General features: G+C 33.5%; 2 protein-coding genes across 4 annotated transcripts; one reads left to right on the top strand and one right to left on the bottom strand.

The window, feature by feature from the left end:
- Positions 1-1,603: 1,603 nt before the first annotated feature.
- Positions 1,604-4,037, bottom strand: LOC115875054 (potential E3 ubiquitin-protein ligase ariadne-1). Of its 2 annotated transcripts, XM_030890397.1 has the most exons (7): positions 4,000-4,037; positions 3,668-3,940; positions 3,386-3,610; positions 3,112-3,327; positions 2,684-3,051; positions 2,211-2,627; positions 2,020-2,157 (listed from the first exon to the last, which is right to left on the bottom strand). In XM_030890397.1, exons 2-7 carry the CDS (start codon positions 3,872-3,874, stop codon positions 2,076-2,078), a joined length of 1,515 nt encoding a protein of 504 aa, XP_030746257.1. In that variant the 5' UTR covers positions 3,875-3,940; positions 4,000-4,037; the 3' UTR covers positions 2,020-2,075. The 2 variants fall into 2 exon arrangements, with proteins under 2 accessions (XP_030746258.1, XP_030746257.1); XM_030890398.1 differs by having other exon boundaries at positions 1,604-2,157; positions 3,668-4,013.
- A 1,402-nt stretch (positions 4,038-5,439) lies between these two features.
- On the top strand, positions 5,440-17,606 carry LOC115875055. 2 transcript variants are annotated; one of them, XM_030890399.1, is made up of 4 exons: positions 5,441-7,235; positions 8,385-8,546; positions 12,395-12,784; positions 16,676-17,606. In XM_030890399.1, exons 1-4 carry the CDS (start codon positions 5,932-5,934, stop codon positions 16,836-16,838), a joined length of 2,019 nt encoding a protein of 672 aa, XP_030746259.1. In that variant the 5' UTR covers positions 5,441-5,931; the 3' UTR covers positions 16,839-17,606. The 2 variants fall into 2 exon arrangements, with proteins under 2 accessions (XP_030746260.1, XP_030746259.1); XM_030890400.1 differs by lacking the exon at positions 8,385-8,546 and having other exon boundaries at positions 5,440-7,235.
- The last annotated feature ends 393 nt before the right edge of the window (positions 17,607-17,999 follow it).

Genomic DNA, 17,999 nt, shown 5'->3' on the forward strand with positions numbered 1-17,999 from the left:
AATATAAAATGTCATCGTTAGTAACGAGCACATTGTGAGAGATCGATACGATTTCTTTTTTTAAATTATCGATACTTTTTGGTTTATTGTGAATATGTAAATTTCAACAATTGATTAGCAACTAGTGCAACAAAATCGTTATTTTTCCTCAAGAAAAAGTGTAAATCAATTCCTAATAAGCCTTTGATATACTTTAATAATATCTAGACGTATTAAAATGTGAATTTATATATTTAACCATTGTTCTAAACATTAACCAAGTTTTGATTAAAACATTAACACCTGTAATTACTGATAAGGTACCGTAAAAACAAATCACTTGGCTATATAATATTATATTGTCCCTGACTAAAGAAACTTCCATTAAAATTGAATATAATGTTCAATAATATTTTTTGAATAAATGGGATAGGTTCAGTAAACAGAGAACAGAGAGATATGGTTTAGGAATTTTTATTTATTTTTAGCAATAATAAACTATAATTTAAAGTGAGTTTATTTACAATTTTCTAGCAATTCGTAATACCACAAACCAATGTTACAAATTTACACCCTCTGTCAAGCCTTACAGACTCTTACAGAGAAAATAGACAATAAATTATCAAAATTTCAACCAGCTTAAACTGTTTTCCAGGGGTAAACAACTTATTAAGTATTTCCACTTATATGTATATTTTTCTTTTATATCGACAATAAAAATTAAGATAAAAAATAATTCTATGTACATTTTTTATCGAAACGTTAATTTCAATATTAATTTTAATATTAATTAATAAAAATAATTGCACACTGCATTTTTACCTGCAACAATATGTACAAGTGTGATTTAAAAATACCCTTGGTTTAATAAAATTTGAATCGTTATTTATCTAACTCTAAAATACATTTAAGTAAAAATTAAAACATCAATTACACTTTATCACAAATCGTTGTAACCAATTGATTTTCTTTGCCTCTAAAATTAAAGCATTATTTTCTCTATAACAATTTCTATGCATACACATTTAATTAAAATAACATCAGATTCGAATTTGTGTTACAAAATTAATTCGCAACAATTCAATTAAGAAATAAACACAATTCTTTTCTTGCAAATATAGAATTTATATTTGATGAGATTAATATTTTGACAACTCTAGCACGGTCTAGTATATAAAAAGAAATTAAAAGAAGAAAATGCGTTAAGAAACTAGACTAGTTGTTTTTTCACAAATAAATTCACTCCAATGTTTACTTACTGATCTAAATGATTAATTCAGTTGTATAGAAATATGATGCAGAAATATTTTTTATCAATGTTGTTTTTTTTTTGAGAATTCTAACACAATTTAAATAAATACCCTATCGTTCCTAAAGAAAGTCAATACAGAGGCAGTGAGTGGGAAGAAAATATCTATAAAAAAGATTTAGTAGTTTTACAATATCTCTATATGCGGTATATTAATTTATTATTGAAATTCAAGAAAGGCCTCAACCTTTAAAAGATTTATTTCTTTGATGAATTACAATTTCAGATATGCCCCTCCATGCTTGACTTATTTATTTTTCGTCTATTGTTGAAAAGTTGTCCAAGCCCTATTAAAAAATATAGGTGACAAAAAACTATCCCCTATTTATTAAAATAACTTAAATAAAGTGAAATTAAAATAATACATTTGTTTTAAAAATCTTTTCAAAGGTTCTTGGGGATATTTTATACATTTCACATTCAAGCCCCCCGTCTCTCTCCGTACATAACATTTTACCTCTCCAGTCAAACCCTATCAAGTAAAACCTTGTATGTAGACCAGAGGTGTAGACGAAAAAAAAACAAACGTTTTACTTGAATTAAGATAGGCCGTCTACAGAACTGACGCCCGGTTTTCTAGACGGTCTTCTTTTTTGACCGACACGCAAATCGTTACGTATAGATGGGGTTCTTGTTTTGGTATTTTTTTGTGTATATACACGCGCATATAAGAAAAAAATAAGTACAGGCAAAATAAATTTCACCAGACTGAGGTAACTAGGTGTTTTTTAAAGATCCTATAATACTACCTAAATTATTTTTCTCGGAACATTAAAATCGTTTGCGACTATTCATTGTAGTCCCACCATTCTTTTTCATACCCTTCGTAGACGTGTTCGAGTAATACTTTTCGTCGGCTATCGCAGTACCTATAAATATAAACAAAAATCAAATAAATTCAAAAATGATATCTAAAATATACCTATATTTATCTTGAACTTTTTGTTTAATATCAGCTAAGTTTTCAGACGTAATATCCCTCTCCAAGTATTCAGACAAGGTCTCTGTAGCACTCTCCAAGTCTTTCTGGTTGTCCTCAAAGATCACAGACTGATTGTTTTTCAGTAAATAATACGCAAACACGTAAGTGTACATCAACGTCTGTCTGCACTGGCAAAGAATGTCGACTGCTCGCTTTAAAAACTGAACTTCAATCCAGCTCATGTTGTGCTGCTGCATTTCTTCCATTTTCTCTTTAACCGACGCGTAAAGTTTATGCTCGAACTTCAATGAAGCCATATGATTCATGTAGCGGTTACAATAGAACAGGTAGCGCTGTAGAGCCGAGCGAGATTTTTCCTGAGCATCTCTGGCAGCCTTAGCTTCATCTTCATCGTATCTATAAATAGAAAATAAATTAGAGGTAACAATTAGAAAAAAAATGCCGTTTTTTACCTGTTACAGTTATACCAGGAACTTCCGTGAGGTTCCCAAGGTCCTAGACAAACCCAGCAGAAGTCAGCTTTACAATTCTGGTTTTTACACACCATATGATTACAGCCTCCGTCCTTTTCAATTGTAACATTACATCTTGGGCATTCCTTTGTGTTGGCGGCAATCCAGTTACTGGTTTCAGAATCGTCGTCGCACTTTTTTATCCATTTTTTCAGTAGATGACATTTAACGGGATCATGCCAGTTCTCGCCGCACGAGAAACAGAATGTGTGGTTGCATTTGCATGTTACACGGTGAGGTTCGACGTACTGGACTTTTATTGCGTTGCTGCAGTCTGGAGATGGACACCAACGCAACAAGCGGTTACACTAAAAATAAATTATTATTATTAAATTACTCCATTAATATAGATAAAAAATTTAAGTTACTTCGACGAAACTGTTAGTAATCAAATGCTGATATTTCAGTCTGACTTTGGAGTCGCGAACTAGCCGCATTACACTGGCATCATCTACTAAAATATCACAACCATGTGCTGCGCAAGCAATAGTTTGTCCTACACCTTCTTCCATGATTTTCGTTGTTAAATATTCACACCAACAGTGGATACAAAACCTGTGACCACATTCCAAACCAGTCATATGCTGCAAATAAAAATTTTATTGGGTGACAATATTTTAATGATAAATAATGATTTCTTACCGAACATGGCAGTACCATAAAACAAATTTCACATTCTTCAGTTCCGTTTGCAGTTTTTTTAAACGTTACCTTTGTCCTCACTGTAATATTTAACTTTTTGAACGGGTTAATAACTCTGGCTTCACTGAAAAGTTGGTCTTGATCTCCATCGTAAAACCGTTCCATAAGCTTCTCCTTATCCCATCGGAAATGATTTAACAGAATACGTGTTGTTGTTGCCGGAATCTAGCAATAAAAGCAGTGCATAGGGTACCAAAGGAGAAACTTCAATATATCTAATACCTCTACAACGGAGTTAACATCTTTAATAGAATCGACCATATGTTGGACTATTTCTTCAGTGCTTAGAACTTCGTAGGGGTAGTCATCGGAATCGTTTTGCTTCTCTCTATGGCCCGTAACTTCAACTTCCATAGCAAAATCAACATCGTCGCCACTCGATTCATTTCCCGAGTCGACGTCATCATATGTTTCATCTTCGGAATCCATTATTATTGGTATGTTAAAGTATACAAAGAGCAAGCAATTATGTCTCTTGTAATTAGGACTTCAATCCTAAAAAATAGATATATTTAATTTTTACGTTCTTCAAACACACATCTTTTGTTGCCAACCAAGACCACTGAATTATATAATTGACATTTGACATTTGACGCCAGAATTTGACACTGACATTTTCTCGCCATTTAAATGTCAACCACAGAATTCTATATAGATACCTGTTTCTAATGGAGTCTAGTTACTGACTAGGCGCAATAGATGTCAATGAAATGCAAGGGAGTTTTTTTTAATTTTATTATCCATGCTGGCGTTATTGGTTTATTTACAGTTTGAATTAGGTCAATTACCTCCCGTCACTAAATATCTGAGCAATTTAGATGCGCATGGTTTTTAGGTATGCGCAGTTTTTTGAGTACATGATAATTAAAATGCAAAATAGGTATAATTATTAAAAAATCTAAGCTTAGATTTTTGAAATGCCTTTATTTACATTACCTACTAATTTTTAAAAAGGAAATCTGTGTCATTGATTATAAAATAACGGGTAGATTGATTCTAAACTAAAGCTAACGTTACATTAATGAGTTAATCAAAATCATAGATCTATATCATTAATCACGAAGGATCAATGACAAATGCGCACCAGCGCATACGCAGATGTTTTAAGTAAAAACGTGACAGTTATATAACTAGCTCCTAGCTCTAAAAGCAAGAATAATTAACATACTGTAAATAGCATTCTCTATTTATTCATATTTATAATAAAAGAAAGATATGAAGAGCTTTGTTAATCTCAATTTGATTGGTTAAAGTTAATACATGTTAATGTATGGACGATTTCAGATCAAAACTATGTATAAAAAGTATAAAAAATAGCTCCAGTTACGTAAACTACATCGACTGCGCAGTCGTAAGACGGCCATCTTGTTGTGAAGTTCTATCACAAAAGTGGAAGTGGTAAAAGGGCGATGAGTCATGTTTTTAATATTCATTTATTACGTGTATGATTGAATAACTTTCTACATCAAACTTAATCAGTTGAATATGCGTAATTAAAAGTATTAAGTTAAAAAATGTAATCTGTAACCTTGAAAATGACAGTATTAAGAATTTGGCGGGAACATAACATTTTTCTTTATGTAATAGAGCAATAAGGTCGATATTCCATCTCGAATTTGAAAAACGAATCGTCTGGATGAAATAGATTTACGTTTCGATAAAGATAGCATTACTTTCGAAAAAATCTAAGCAATATGTGGTCCATCCATAGCATATAAGTTATTATTCGATACACAGTCTATCAAAATGGATATTTCTGGTAAACTATAATAGAGAAAAAACTTCCAAGTGTATATCCTTGAGTAGCTAGACCTTGGAAACAATGTAAATAGTCTCTTACAGGGTGCCAAAACGTCATCAATATAGTGTGTCGTCACACCGATTAACTGTTCCTCGAGCCTTCTGATTGGTCATGTAACGGATTCGGCGGCCATCTTCTAATGATCATGTGAAAGGTGGCTTCGTAGGAAATATAGGACCCTGTAGCGAGGCTAGCGATACGTTGGACACGGACACCGACCGAGTAGCTCGGGAAGTACGGAGAGGCCGAGCGCTGTCGATCGTAGGTTCTGTTGTATGACATGAAGACAACGCGCTTATATCCAAAAAAACGCTTATAATTAACGAACTTTGCGTATATGTGTGTTTTTAAAGTGAGAGCCCAATAACAGAAAGTGCATACATACATTTTAACTTACTAATTACTGTGTTTTGAACAAACTAACAATAATAGAGCTGGTACAACGTCAAGTGTTCCCCACGATGGCGCTATGGCCGCTTAAACAAGTAAGGAGCAAATCCGCCTTAACCTCATTCCCAGTTTTGTAAACAACGGCGAAACTAAAAAAGACCATTTAAAAGGAAATTCTCTATGCAGTTTTGGAGATTAATCGGTAATTATGTAAATTAAATCATGGAATACCGCTCTCTCTTGACAGATTTGCCAAATACATTGTTGACGAATTAATCATAAAAAAATCAGCGCAATGAATAATCATGCAAAAGGCAATTCGAATAACTCCTCTGTTAGTAATTTTTCAAATAGTAATAGTAATTCGGTTAATAGTAACGTTAAACAAGAAAGACAAGATGATCCTGAGATCAGAGAGTTGGCGGCTAAATTTGTTGAGGCTAATAAGGCTAAAATGGCAGTACCTCAGAGAAATCAACAACCCAGCACTCCAGCTATGAATATACTAAGTTTTCTATCTAGTGATAAACCCAAAGTGAAGCTTCCAGCCCAGCCAAGCAACTCTAGTGAAGAGATCAAAAACATTGATGAAGATTCTGCTAAAGGCAGGTTTGGCTGGACTTCCATGGGTAAAGTACATATTCCTTACATTATTAGAGCCGGAGATAATTATTGTGCAGTTCGTATGGTGGAAATGAAAGTCTTAAACAAGTGGCTAAACTATCTACACCAAGACTTATACAACTGTACAAATATCAGAAGCTACTACATAACAGAAGTGGAGGCGAGACTGTTAAATGAAATTAATCTTAAACATTGTGACTACCAATTTGGCAGAGAACAATTCACATCCAGAGACTTAATAGTGAGACTATCTGACGCGAACGAATTCTATCAGTTTTTAGGACATTGCTATCATAAACTAGTGAATACTATTGAGGCTGAAATGCCAAACCGTTGCGGCTTTATTCGAATTAACAGGGAATCGGTTGTTCCTTATACTGTGTATAACGATCAAAAATATGTTCCTTTATTTTATTTTGAAGGAGAAACCGACAACCTAAAACAGAGAGCCGACAAGTTAGAAGGCTGGGACCTTTCTTATTTAAAGTTTTGTTGTAAAGTTCAGGGCATCAGGAATGAACTTTTTGCCCATGATTCCTGTTCAGTGATTAGTTTGAATGATATAAAAAATTACTTTCCACCGGGAACAGTATTCGAGGATTACTGGCCCAAAAAAAATCTAGACTCTTCTCAGCTGTTGATTAGTGGCAGAACTAATGCACCCCAAAATGTTCATTGGACCAGGCAACCTGTGGCACCACCCATTACTGCACACCCTCCTCCAAGCCCCAAGCCTGCTACACAGGCCAAAGCAGCGACCAACGGGCCAGCAGGGATGCATAATGTACATGTTTATTCGAATAGCTATAGCATAGCTGGAGGACAGCCTTCTTACCATGCGGCGCAACCGAGAGCTGCCAGTTCAGCTGCAAGAGCAAGTTATCAAAATACTTCTGCCAGACATATGAGGCCTGGAACGGGATATTATGCCAACATGGGACAAGCACCTCCCCCACCTTTAGTTCGATCAGCAACGTAAGCACATACAATTTTAATTATAAATTTCATTTTAACTTATAATATTTTACTAGGAAATATTATATTTAACCAACATATTTTGATATTGTGTCCTAGGTATGGCTGTGTGTGGGTGCTTGTATTTTATTTATTTTCTTCAGTTGTAATTTACACTGCATGTCTAGATTATAATACCAATTAAAAAGAGGAATATTGTAAACAAATTGTAGCACCGTAAAACGACAATTAAAAATTTCTATATTACTTATTATTTGGGAAAGAAAATAATTGATTAAATATTGATTTTTGTTGAATAGTTTCCACGTTAATCCTGCAATCGTCTGTGAGCAGAGATTGGATGATAGTTCTTGGTGAGTTTAGTGAATTGATGTTTTGCACAGAACAGAAATGCAGTGTGATCCAACATTATTCATTTGTTCACCTAATTGACATTAGTTTCAATTCTGTTTTTTTTATTTTAGACAAGTGTCTTAAAAAGAACCCCTATCATCATATTTCACTATTTATTTGCTTGAGTGAATATTTAACGTATGATAATTATTGTATGTCTGGATTTTTAGTTCTTTTTTGTTTGTTCTGGTTTAATTTTGAGGATTTTTTTTCTGAACACGTGGGTCGTTTGGCTTCATCATTTCTTATTAGATCTAGTACGTTAAGTTTGGGTACAAGTAATTGTTTCACTTTTTTGCTTCATTATTTATTGGCGCAAAGAATTTTTTTTTAAATTTTAAATCCAGGAAAAACTACTGGATCCAATCAAATGTAAATAAAACTTCATATTTCATAAACGACCTAATTTATCAATTCATTAATAAAAAATAAAATTACAAGAAAATTAAAAGTAATAAGCAGTTCTTTTAAGTTTTTTTTTATTAAACTAACGGGCATATAAGAGATTTCATGTCAATATTTTTGACTTACATAAATATAACTGTTCATTGTAGCACATTATAATTTGCATGAGGTTACTTTTTGATTTGGTGTTGAATTTTGAGCACAACTGTTTGGATAGACCTACAAAAATTGAAAAGTCCTTCTGAAAAATACATACTTGTACAATTATTTATTCATAAGTAGTTTCTCTAGCCTAGCAAAGGAATGGTTTGAAGGTTTGTTCATTTTTACATGGGTGAAATTATATTTCAGGATGGTGGGACAATACAACACCCAAAATAAGGCTGGGAACAGTTTTATGGTGGTAGATCCCCAAAACAATTATCACCAAGCTACATCACAGGCGAACTATCCACCTCCACCACTTTTACAGCATATGAATGGAGGAATATCAAGATATGATTGCCCTCCAAGGTATATTATTAGTTAAATTTCTTCATTCAACCTTTTGGCACAATTTTTTTGTTTTACCTAAAAACAAAATTTTTAAATAACCTCTAGTGAAGACACATCCAGAATATGAATATAATTATGAATATCAGTCATAAATTCAGTTCTTATATAAAAATATTACAGCAGTGGCGACTAACATTTACCTACACTAACATTTAGGCAATTTTTTTTATTTTCAATTTTCAACTACCTGCATTGTTTTTTTTTAATTGTGTTAATCAAGTTTCCAATTTTTTAAACTTGATATCAAAAGTAGTAGAAAAATATATACCGAAAAATTTGTGCAAAACGTTAACTTTATTACATCTTATATTTTTTAATTGGATATAAGTTTATGAAATATGAAGTTCTGTTGCAAAGAAAATCAAGAGCCTAAATACTTTACTTGGCAGGCTGAAATTTTACCAAATTGAGGTTCTATTGCAAGGGGAAAAATGACAAAAAGTAAACTTTGACCCTAAATTATTAACTGATCAGTTTACTTAATGCGAGGTTTTGACATACATAATTTAGCAGACTAGAATGTCTGAGAAAATCAGTCACTTGATTACAAAAACATGATTCTAAAGCTTCGTCTACACTTAACGTTTTACCTGTCAGTTAAAGCCGAAGACAGACATTCTCTATATACACAATGATTTACTTGAACGTTTTGACTGAACAAGTAAACCCCAACGTGTAGACGGGGCTTAACAAATTATAATTCTACAAACCAGACAGAGGGATTTCCCTTGGTTGTTTTAGCATATGTAAAGTTTCAAGCAATCCCATAAAATTTTAAATTTAAAAATACCTTTATGTCGTAACTCGTAATCCATGCCGAGTAGCTTGGAAAATATTGAAATTTTTGAATTTTATGTAATTTTAGTAGTTATCCAGACCTGCATACAGGTTTTGAAAATACATATATACTTGCACCCACCATAGTTTTTTTTTAAATACCGCATATCTTTAGAGCCTAGTTGACACGGCCAAAGTGTACTTGGATGAAATACACGTCAAGTGTGTTTGATTCAAATCCACTTTGACCGTGTCAACCAGGTTTAAGAAATGGCACAGCATCGCAGAAAACTGTATAGTGTTTTATTTTTTCTTTAATTAAATATAAAGACCCAGAATTTTTCCAGGAAAGTCTATGACACGAGTCGCCACTGACTGAATAAACTGGTAAAATATAAATGATTTTGAGGGAACTCATCTGTCCATATTTTTTTTTAATTCGAATTAAAATTAGATTTAAAATGAAAAAGGTACTCTACGTTTTTTGCACTGTGCACTTTCGTTCGTATATTTTATTCCAAACAGAAACTGGAATCTTTTTGAAACTTTTTTAGATTTAATAATCCATTACTTAAATTTGTACTGGCAGCCGGCAAGAATGACAGAGAAGTTTCTGTTTGTCATGAAATATAGTTGAAGCTGATGTGTTAATGTGAAAAATGCAAGAGTACTTTTTTTGTTGCAGATTGAACGGGGACCTCAAAAATGTACAATAATTTTATGTATGTCAGTGATAAAAAATAGGATAGGATAAAGAGGTATGTCCTTGTGGTCACACAACTGTGGAATTATAATATTTTATTAAATTAAAAAGTAACGTTACACATTTTCAGTTTTTTGTTCTGTAGGTTATTTAATATAAATATTTTACTTCTAGAAAAAAAAACTAATTTACCGGGTGCGTCTCAAAAGTGGCTCACCCCCTATAACTTTTTTATTTTTTCAGATAAAAAAACGAGATTTGGTATGTTAGTATATGACATAAATTAGGATTGATTGGTGTATTCAATTGTTTTTGGTCACTTCCTGTTTTACCGGAAATGACTACAACTTTTCATTTTTAAATAGCACCCTCGGTATTTTTGTACTATATTAGATAGAAAATGACATTCTGAATAGAATGACATATCATATGTCAACTTTTGACATTCTCGCTTAATAAAAAAATGTATTTTAAAATTCAATCTATAGTGCCATGGCTATGTTAAAAACACTAATTCTTCATCAAGGAGCCTTGGAAAAATAGATTTGATCGTCTAAAGTTTTTAGTGTCTTGTCCTGGCCAGTTAGAAAATGCTCAAATCGTATTTTCAATCATATCTCAATTTTTTCAAATGGAACGAGGATGGCTCAGTAGAATATTTGGAAAAAGCATTTTTTTACGATTAATTTGATACCACACACTTGGTATTTCGAGTCAAATAAACCGTATGCGAAAATGTCAAAAGTTGACATATGATATGTCATTCTATTCAGAGTGACATTTTCTATTGAATAAGGTAAAAAAATACCGGGGGAGTCATTTCCGGTGAAACCGGAAGTGACCGAAAACAATTGTATGCATCAATCAATCCTAATTTATGTCATAGACTAACATACCAAATCTCGTTTTTGTTAACTAAAAAAAATAAAAATTATAGGGGTGAGCCACTTTTGAGACTCACCCGGTATATCCTTGCATGGTGTTTATTTATGATATAAACACCCTGGAAAGATATACTTGTACCCTTTACAGGCTCAGTCTTAAATACGTGCAAATATTTTTAGGTGTAGAATATTTCGACCCCAGAAACACGATTATCAGTTTTTTTCGCGAAAGAAAGATTTTGAAAATTTGGCATTTTTTAAAAAAAAAGATTTTTTTTAGTTCTTAGTTAAAAAAACAATTTCTTTATAATATGACAACATAGGTAGTAGATTAAATTTACAACAAAGAAAACCCAGCAATCAAACGGTAAAGAAAAAATATGTTTCTTTTATTGAGATCTACCAGTCCTGAATCTATTTGCACTTATTTAAGAGGCACCCTGTATAGCTGGGCAAAAATAAATCATTCTGCCATTGTTATTATTATTATTAATTTACCGATATCATTAAAATGTCCTCAAAATACAGACTTTTAAAACCGTTTTCTATGCCTTCATGCTAAAGTTCCATCTACACATAACATTTTACCTGCGGTTTTACATTTATTATAACATTTAAAAAATATTTTTTTTTGGTTTTTAAAAATACGTATTAAATCGTTGCATTATATATAGTCATATTATTTTTGGCAATATATAATTTTTTTAGTGCAGACAAAACATTTGCCGCACACAATATTTGACTGATACGTAAAACGATATGTGTAGACGGGGCTTACAGATTAATATACTTCTTATTTTTTTAAATCGGGGTGTTGGTGATAAAGATACTTATGTAGAGCACAAAACATTCCTCTTTAGAACTTCGTCCCTGTCATGTTAAGAAATGAAAGTAAATAAAGCGCCTCTCGTGTTTGTTCGCATACTAAAAATTTCAATTAATGCCTGTATGTATTGTTAATATTATCACAAATAAAAATATCCGACGACACTAAAATCACTGAAACTTCCGCGGCTAACAAAGAAAACTGAAAAATGTAACAGCACTTTTTGTTATCAAGATGACATTTTAGGCGGAGCTACTGGCATATATGTCATAATATTTTTTAAATATGTATATAATATAATTTATATTAATATCATGCAACTTTATACTAAGAAAACATTTATTCAGTCACAAAACACAACAAAATCTAATAATATAGTTTAAAAACAATGAGAATTGAATTAAAATTAATTAAAAGTTAAGCGCGACCCCGTATGTCAAAATTATATGATTAAATTTTCGCAAGTTTTAGACTATTTTATGACCGGTGGCGCCTCTAGTGTTTGTTTGCACGGTTAGTCTTTTACTCCCGTTTATGGCCATTAAAGAACAAGTTCTAAAGGGGGATGTTTTGCGATGTAGAACGGACTACACATTGTCAACTTCACTTTTTTTAGCAATTACGGTACAAATCGGCCTCTAGATCAATTAGTCAATCAAAATCCAGCGCACCAGGCTTCGTCTAGGACGCAAACCGCATCGGCGTCCCCCCAGGACTCTACTTCAGCAATAACCAACGGAAGGGCGCTACTAAACGCTACCCCCAACAGAAACAAGTTGCCAGAATCGCCGCCAGTCGCCACTGGCGCCACCAACATTCCATACAAAATCCAGAAGGCCCTGGTCCAGGGGAAGACGCTCAATTTGATCAATATGAAACCAAACGTCTATTCGGAACATCTGGTTACACTGGACGACTTGGTGGCGAACTTTTTTCCAGGGGTACCTCTACAAAACTGCCAACAGGTCATGGAAGTATTAGGCATTCAAATTTACTCAGCCAATTCGTAAGTTTGATTTTATTTCTCCCTATTTTAAGCGCATGATTGACATACAGGGTGAGTCTTGAATATGTGCAAATATTTTCAGGGCCGGTAGATCTCGATAAAAATACATTTTTCTCTTTGCCGTTTTTGAAATAAGGCCAAAATAACCGAGGTTTAGTAAAACGTTTTTTTGTTTAAATTTTGAGAACCACTGGATCTTATTGTAAATTTAATCTACTACCTATGTTGCCACATTATGAAGATATTATGTTTTTTTACTGAAAGTTAAAGTTAAATAGAAAATTATCATAATTATTTTTCTCTCATCATAGGCGTGTTTTTTGGTCGAAATATATTACCCCTGAAAATATTTGCACTTTTTTAAGATTCACCCTGTATTTTCCTTAGAATATACAGGGCGAGTCTTAATTAGGTGCAAATATTTTCAGGGCTAAGTAGATCTCTATAAAAGAAACATATTTTTTCTTTGCCGTTTTTTAAGTAAGTCCAAAATAACCGAGTTATTTTGCTTTGAAAATTAAAAAAAGAAATGTTTTTTGGTTAAATTTGGAAAACGACTGGATCTTTTCTGGGTTTTCCTTCTTGTAAATTTAATCCACTACCCATAATGCCATATTATGAAGAAAAACTACCAAAATTTCCAAAAAAAAAATTTAAAATAAACCTCATAGACGTGTTTCTGGGGTCGAAATATAATACCCCTAAAAATATTTACACTTATTTAACACTCACCCTGATAGAAAAGATACAGCATACATGGTTTGAAACGTCTGCAAGATATACATAAAAAAGTTGACGTAGAAGATCCCTTGCCAGCCCTTACTAGTTTTTTTTAAAAACTTTGAATAAAAAGATTAAAGAAGGGGCATCATGAACCCCCATCCTGGCTGTTCTGTTTGACGTTTCAACTGACACATTTGAATTTGATTTGAAATTTTGTTGGGCTTTCCTGAACTTATTTTATTATGTTAATTATTATTGATTCTGCAATTGGTTTTGTTTGTCTTACATTTCGATCTGCTCTACATTATATTTTTACACTGTAGTCAGCCATATTAAATCCCCGTCGCGCTCCACCTAAGTGTGTTAATATGCCGCTTCCCTGATCTTTTTATTCAAAAAAATGTTGAAACTTAATTGTATTGTGGTGACATGCTGTCTTTTAATATATGAAGGGTCCAGGGGGGAAACATGATAAGCGCCAATTGGGAAAAATAAGAAATATAAGCGCTAACAGGAAATGAAATAATCACTAAATTTTTAAAATCAGAAAAAATTTAATGAAAATGTTAACGCGCGCCTAACAAACTAAGAAAATGTTTTTAAAATACAGTGAGATATGAGGCAGTGGAGATCTTCAAGGGTACTTTCAGGAACTTACAGTTATATTGACACACAGGCATATTGATCTTGGTCAGAGATCCAGAAAGTTCACTGCTTGACATAACGATAAAAATCAAAAGTCCTAGATCATACATACTTACGTATAAGTAAATCACTATGGAAACTGTCGCAAACATATCAACGACTTCCATTTATCTTCTTTTTTGTTGTTTGTTTTTCTATTCTATCTATCCTTATCGTGGACATATCGCCCAGGCGCCAAATTTGAACATTAATTTTAAAAATTTAATTTGTAAAATGCATATATTTGAACAATAAATTGAACGTTTACTGTCACAAAAAATTAAATTATATAAAAAAATACATCGATCACAAAGCGATCCATAAAAGAGTACGTTACACAATAGAAATAAGTTTATGACATATGATTATAACAAGATTATGACAAAAGGTGGTTTCCATAACAATTGTATCATTTGTACTTTTTAAACTCTATAAAATTGTGATTATTTTGGAATTTTATATTTTAGAAAGTTTTAATGCGCATGCGCTATGTAAGGTCCTCGGAAAAGACAAACCTATTGAACGTTTCATAAGTGCAATAAAGGAAGTATGAAAATGGCATGTCGTGATGTGATAGAATAGCGCTTATGGAATATTTTCACATGGACGCGGATAAATCAATCTTGCTTCGACGAATCATCCGCGCGCGAACCTGCTATATGACGAATAAAAAACTTTGTTTCGCATGCGTAGATCGTCTGCGCGGACGGTCCACTCCATGTGAATGGCGTATAATAGCTTCACAAGGCACGCCTAAAACAACTCATGACTGTTTACCATGATACAATAAACGAAAGATAAGATCTTTGGCGGTACTCGGATAGTAATTTTCTGTTAAGTTCCGCCCACTACAGGCGTAATATGTTATCTCAGAAGATCCTTGGCGGTTGCAAACCAGTTCTCCGCCGCATGACGTCACCCGGGTAGTAATTTTCTGTTAAGCTCCGCCCACTACAGGCGTAATATGTTATCTCAGAAGATCCTTGGCGGCAGGGGCGTAGATAGGTGTATGCTATGGGGGTGGTACTATGATTAAGTCGCAAAAAAAATCACCGTCGGAATTTTTTTGTCGAATTAAAACGACGGCGATTTTTTTGTCTTCAAAAAGATATAAAAACATAACACAAAAATTAAAATATAGATTTGTAAATAACATAAACAAAAATGAAACAACGACGTTTATTAGTTAATTTTCAAAACAAAATCAAGTTTTCTAGTACGCTGTTTGGAAAACCTATCAATAACAGCATCAACATTTATTTCAATATCTTTATGGATATTGATTAGAGTTAACCGCACTAATCTGTCCTGGCCAATAAGAACACTTTGTGTGCTTTTAATTAGGTCGAACATATTATAAACGATAAATCAACATAATTAAAAGCATACAAAGTGTTCTTATATGTCGGATATTAATTAAAAAAAAATCCTTTCATAGTCAATGACTATTTCAATTCTCGTATCTCGTCAAGCGTAGGGTACTGTCCCCAATTGCTATCTACGCCCTTAGCGGCGGTCGCAAATCGATTCTCCGCGCGCATGGCGTCACCCGGGTAGTAATTTTCTGTTAAGCTCTGCCCACTACATGCGTAATATCTTATCTTTCCGTTATTGTATCATGACTGTTTACAACCACGCGGTAACGCATTAATTATAATACTAGCCGTGCTTCAGACAGGACACAGGACTCAACTTGAATAAAAGACACGCAATTAAATTATCATGTTTTTCCCATGGACCGTTCATATTTAATCTAAGTTAGTGATGGGATAACTCGAGCGAAAATGCGCCCGAGTACTCGATTGAAATAACCGACATCGCTCGATTACGAACGAGCGACGAACGCAAGCGATCCTAGAATGAAATAAATTGAAATCCGATTTTAATGTGACATACTCGATACAAAGCCGAGCGAATTTTCTACATACATTGCAGGTAGCAAATTTATACGACGTTATCCGTTGCGTTACAAAATGTTACGACCTACATCGACAATACTTTAAAGTATAATAATACAATAATAATAACAATACTGTGGTAAACTAAATCAAGCGATTACTCGTCGCTTGCTACTTGCCATTCATCACCGAAAGAATATGTGATCTGCGCACGCAACTTACTGCTGGGCGCTACGAGTTGCAAGTACAAGCGACGGGCGAAAAACCGTAGTTTTAATACAGTCGCTCGATTATTGAAATCGTTTGAAACTCGAGTACTCGATTATTGAAATTAATCGATTTTCCCCATCACTAATCTAAGTATATGTATCTGTATATACCTTTCTTACTTTTACTCTGTTGTTTACATGATTTATTATAGTTTGGCGATCTATTTTGATTTCTTGTCTTGCTCTATTTTTCCGCTTATCCAGTCATTGTATGTCTTGTTAGAAGCTTGTTCAGAATGGAAAGATCCACAGTGTGTTATGTCTAGAATAATGATTAGTAAAGAGTTGACAATTTTGAGAAAGAAATATTGTTTCAGAGACCAAATGCTGGTATTGTTACAAAGTGGTAAGTATCTATATAGAAACGAAACGGTACTACTAGTTCAAGTAAGGAATGTGATAGACTATATGCCTCAGTTAAAATATATGTTGGACGGTATGGTAACTGAAGTAGCAGCCAAGAGACAAAGAAACAGCTAGGGGTCAATGATCTGGAGGCCACCATGGACCGATGATGAGCCGCCCGCTTTACCGAAGTTCAACGAGTCGCCTAGATTCGACGTGTCGCCTAATTTTGACGTTCCGCCTAGCCTGGACGAACTGCACGCTATGGCGGAGAGCTGCTTCACCAGAGCGATGGGACACATTTACTGGGATCAAATATCTAGTTATTTTTTAAACAGCACTAGCTTTATTGGCTACCATTTGGATAGTAACCATTTCGAGGGTGATAGCGTGGAGAGGAATGTCGAATACAAGGCGAAGGGCGATCCGAACTGCAATTGCTACTGGTGAGGATTTGCGTCTCTCGGAGACTCGACAAGTTTGTTCCTATATAAAAGTGTAACATAAAACTAAAGAGACCGTGTATGGAAGTGAACCGTTTTTTGTAATATATGGTTTGTGCTGATTTATTTTTTTACGTTATCAACTTCAGAGGACTGCATATATACATGTGACATTCTTCACAGATATTTCAATTTAAATTAATTATTTATTTGCTTAGTTATCCTTTTTTTAGTTTTGAAATTTAATAATAACTTTCTCGGATATTTGATTTGGTTTTTTATTTCGACATCCTTACGTTTCTTTGTGCATCAACTACAGGGTGTACCTTAAAATTCGCAACAACTTTTTATAATTCCTCATAACTTTTTATCCGATATATCGCATAGTCCAGGAGCCAGTGAAGATTGAAACCATTGCCCTTATTTTCGTAGTCCTAAAAATTTGTCAGATGATCGTTTATATTATAATTATACAGCTGCAAATGTAATCTGGCTAATGTGGAACATCCCGAAAGCCTTCCCAGGCTCGTCCAATGCTCGGCAGGCACGTTAAATTCATACATACGTACCGTTTCCTCTCCTCATTTAAGCACCTGACTTGTGAGTCTGGTGAGTCTTTTGTGATTGTGATGAGAGCCAGACGTGTATTTTCAGTGAAATTATAGTATTATTTACCATGTGAAAAATTATAAAAAAATGTCACCGTCGACTGAGAAAATAAGTACTACAAAAAATTCACTGCCTCCTGGACTATCAGTAATTAAAGATTTCCCCATTTATGCGAACTTTTAGATACACACTATAAAAAAAATGTTTTCTATGAAGAATCTCAATTTTATTGTTACCAATGTCT

The sequence above is a fragment of the Sitophilus oryzae genome, unplaced genomic scaffold (assembly GCF_002938485.1).
Source record: "Sitophilus oryzae breed Bouriz unplaced genomic scaffold, Soryzae_2.0 scaffold_1318_pilon_pilon, whole genome shotgun sequence".
Lineage (NCBI taxonomy): Eukaryota > Metazoa > Arthropoda > Insecta > Coleoptera > Curculionidae > Sitophilus > Sitophilus oryzae.

Bases quoted from the DNA above. Each gene is read 5' to 3' on its own strand.
- LOC115875054 (XM_030890398.1), bottom strand. From the start codon at position 3,874: ATGGATTCCGAAGATGAAACATATGATGACGTCGACTCGGGAAATGAA. The intron at 3,328-3,385 runs GTAAGAAATCAT...TTTTATTTGCAG, and splicing joins TTATGGTACTGCCATGTTCG to CATATGACTGGTTTGGAATG. The intron at 2,628-2,683 runs GTAAAAAACGGC...TTCTATTTATAG, and splicing joins TCCTGGTATAACTGTAACAG to ATACGATGAAGATGAAGCTA.
- LOC115875055 (XM_030890399.1), top strand. From the start codon at position 5,932: ATGAATAATCATGCAAAAGGCAATTCGAATAACTCCTCTGTTAGTAAT. The intron at 7,236-8,384 runs GTAAGCACATAC...ATTATATTTCAG, and splicing joins CCTTTAGTTCGATCAGCAAC to GATGGTGGGACAATACAACA. The intron at 8,547-12,394 runs GTATATTATTAG...CACTTTTTTTAG, and splicing joins AGATATGATTGCCCTCCAAG to CAATTACGGTACAAATCGGC.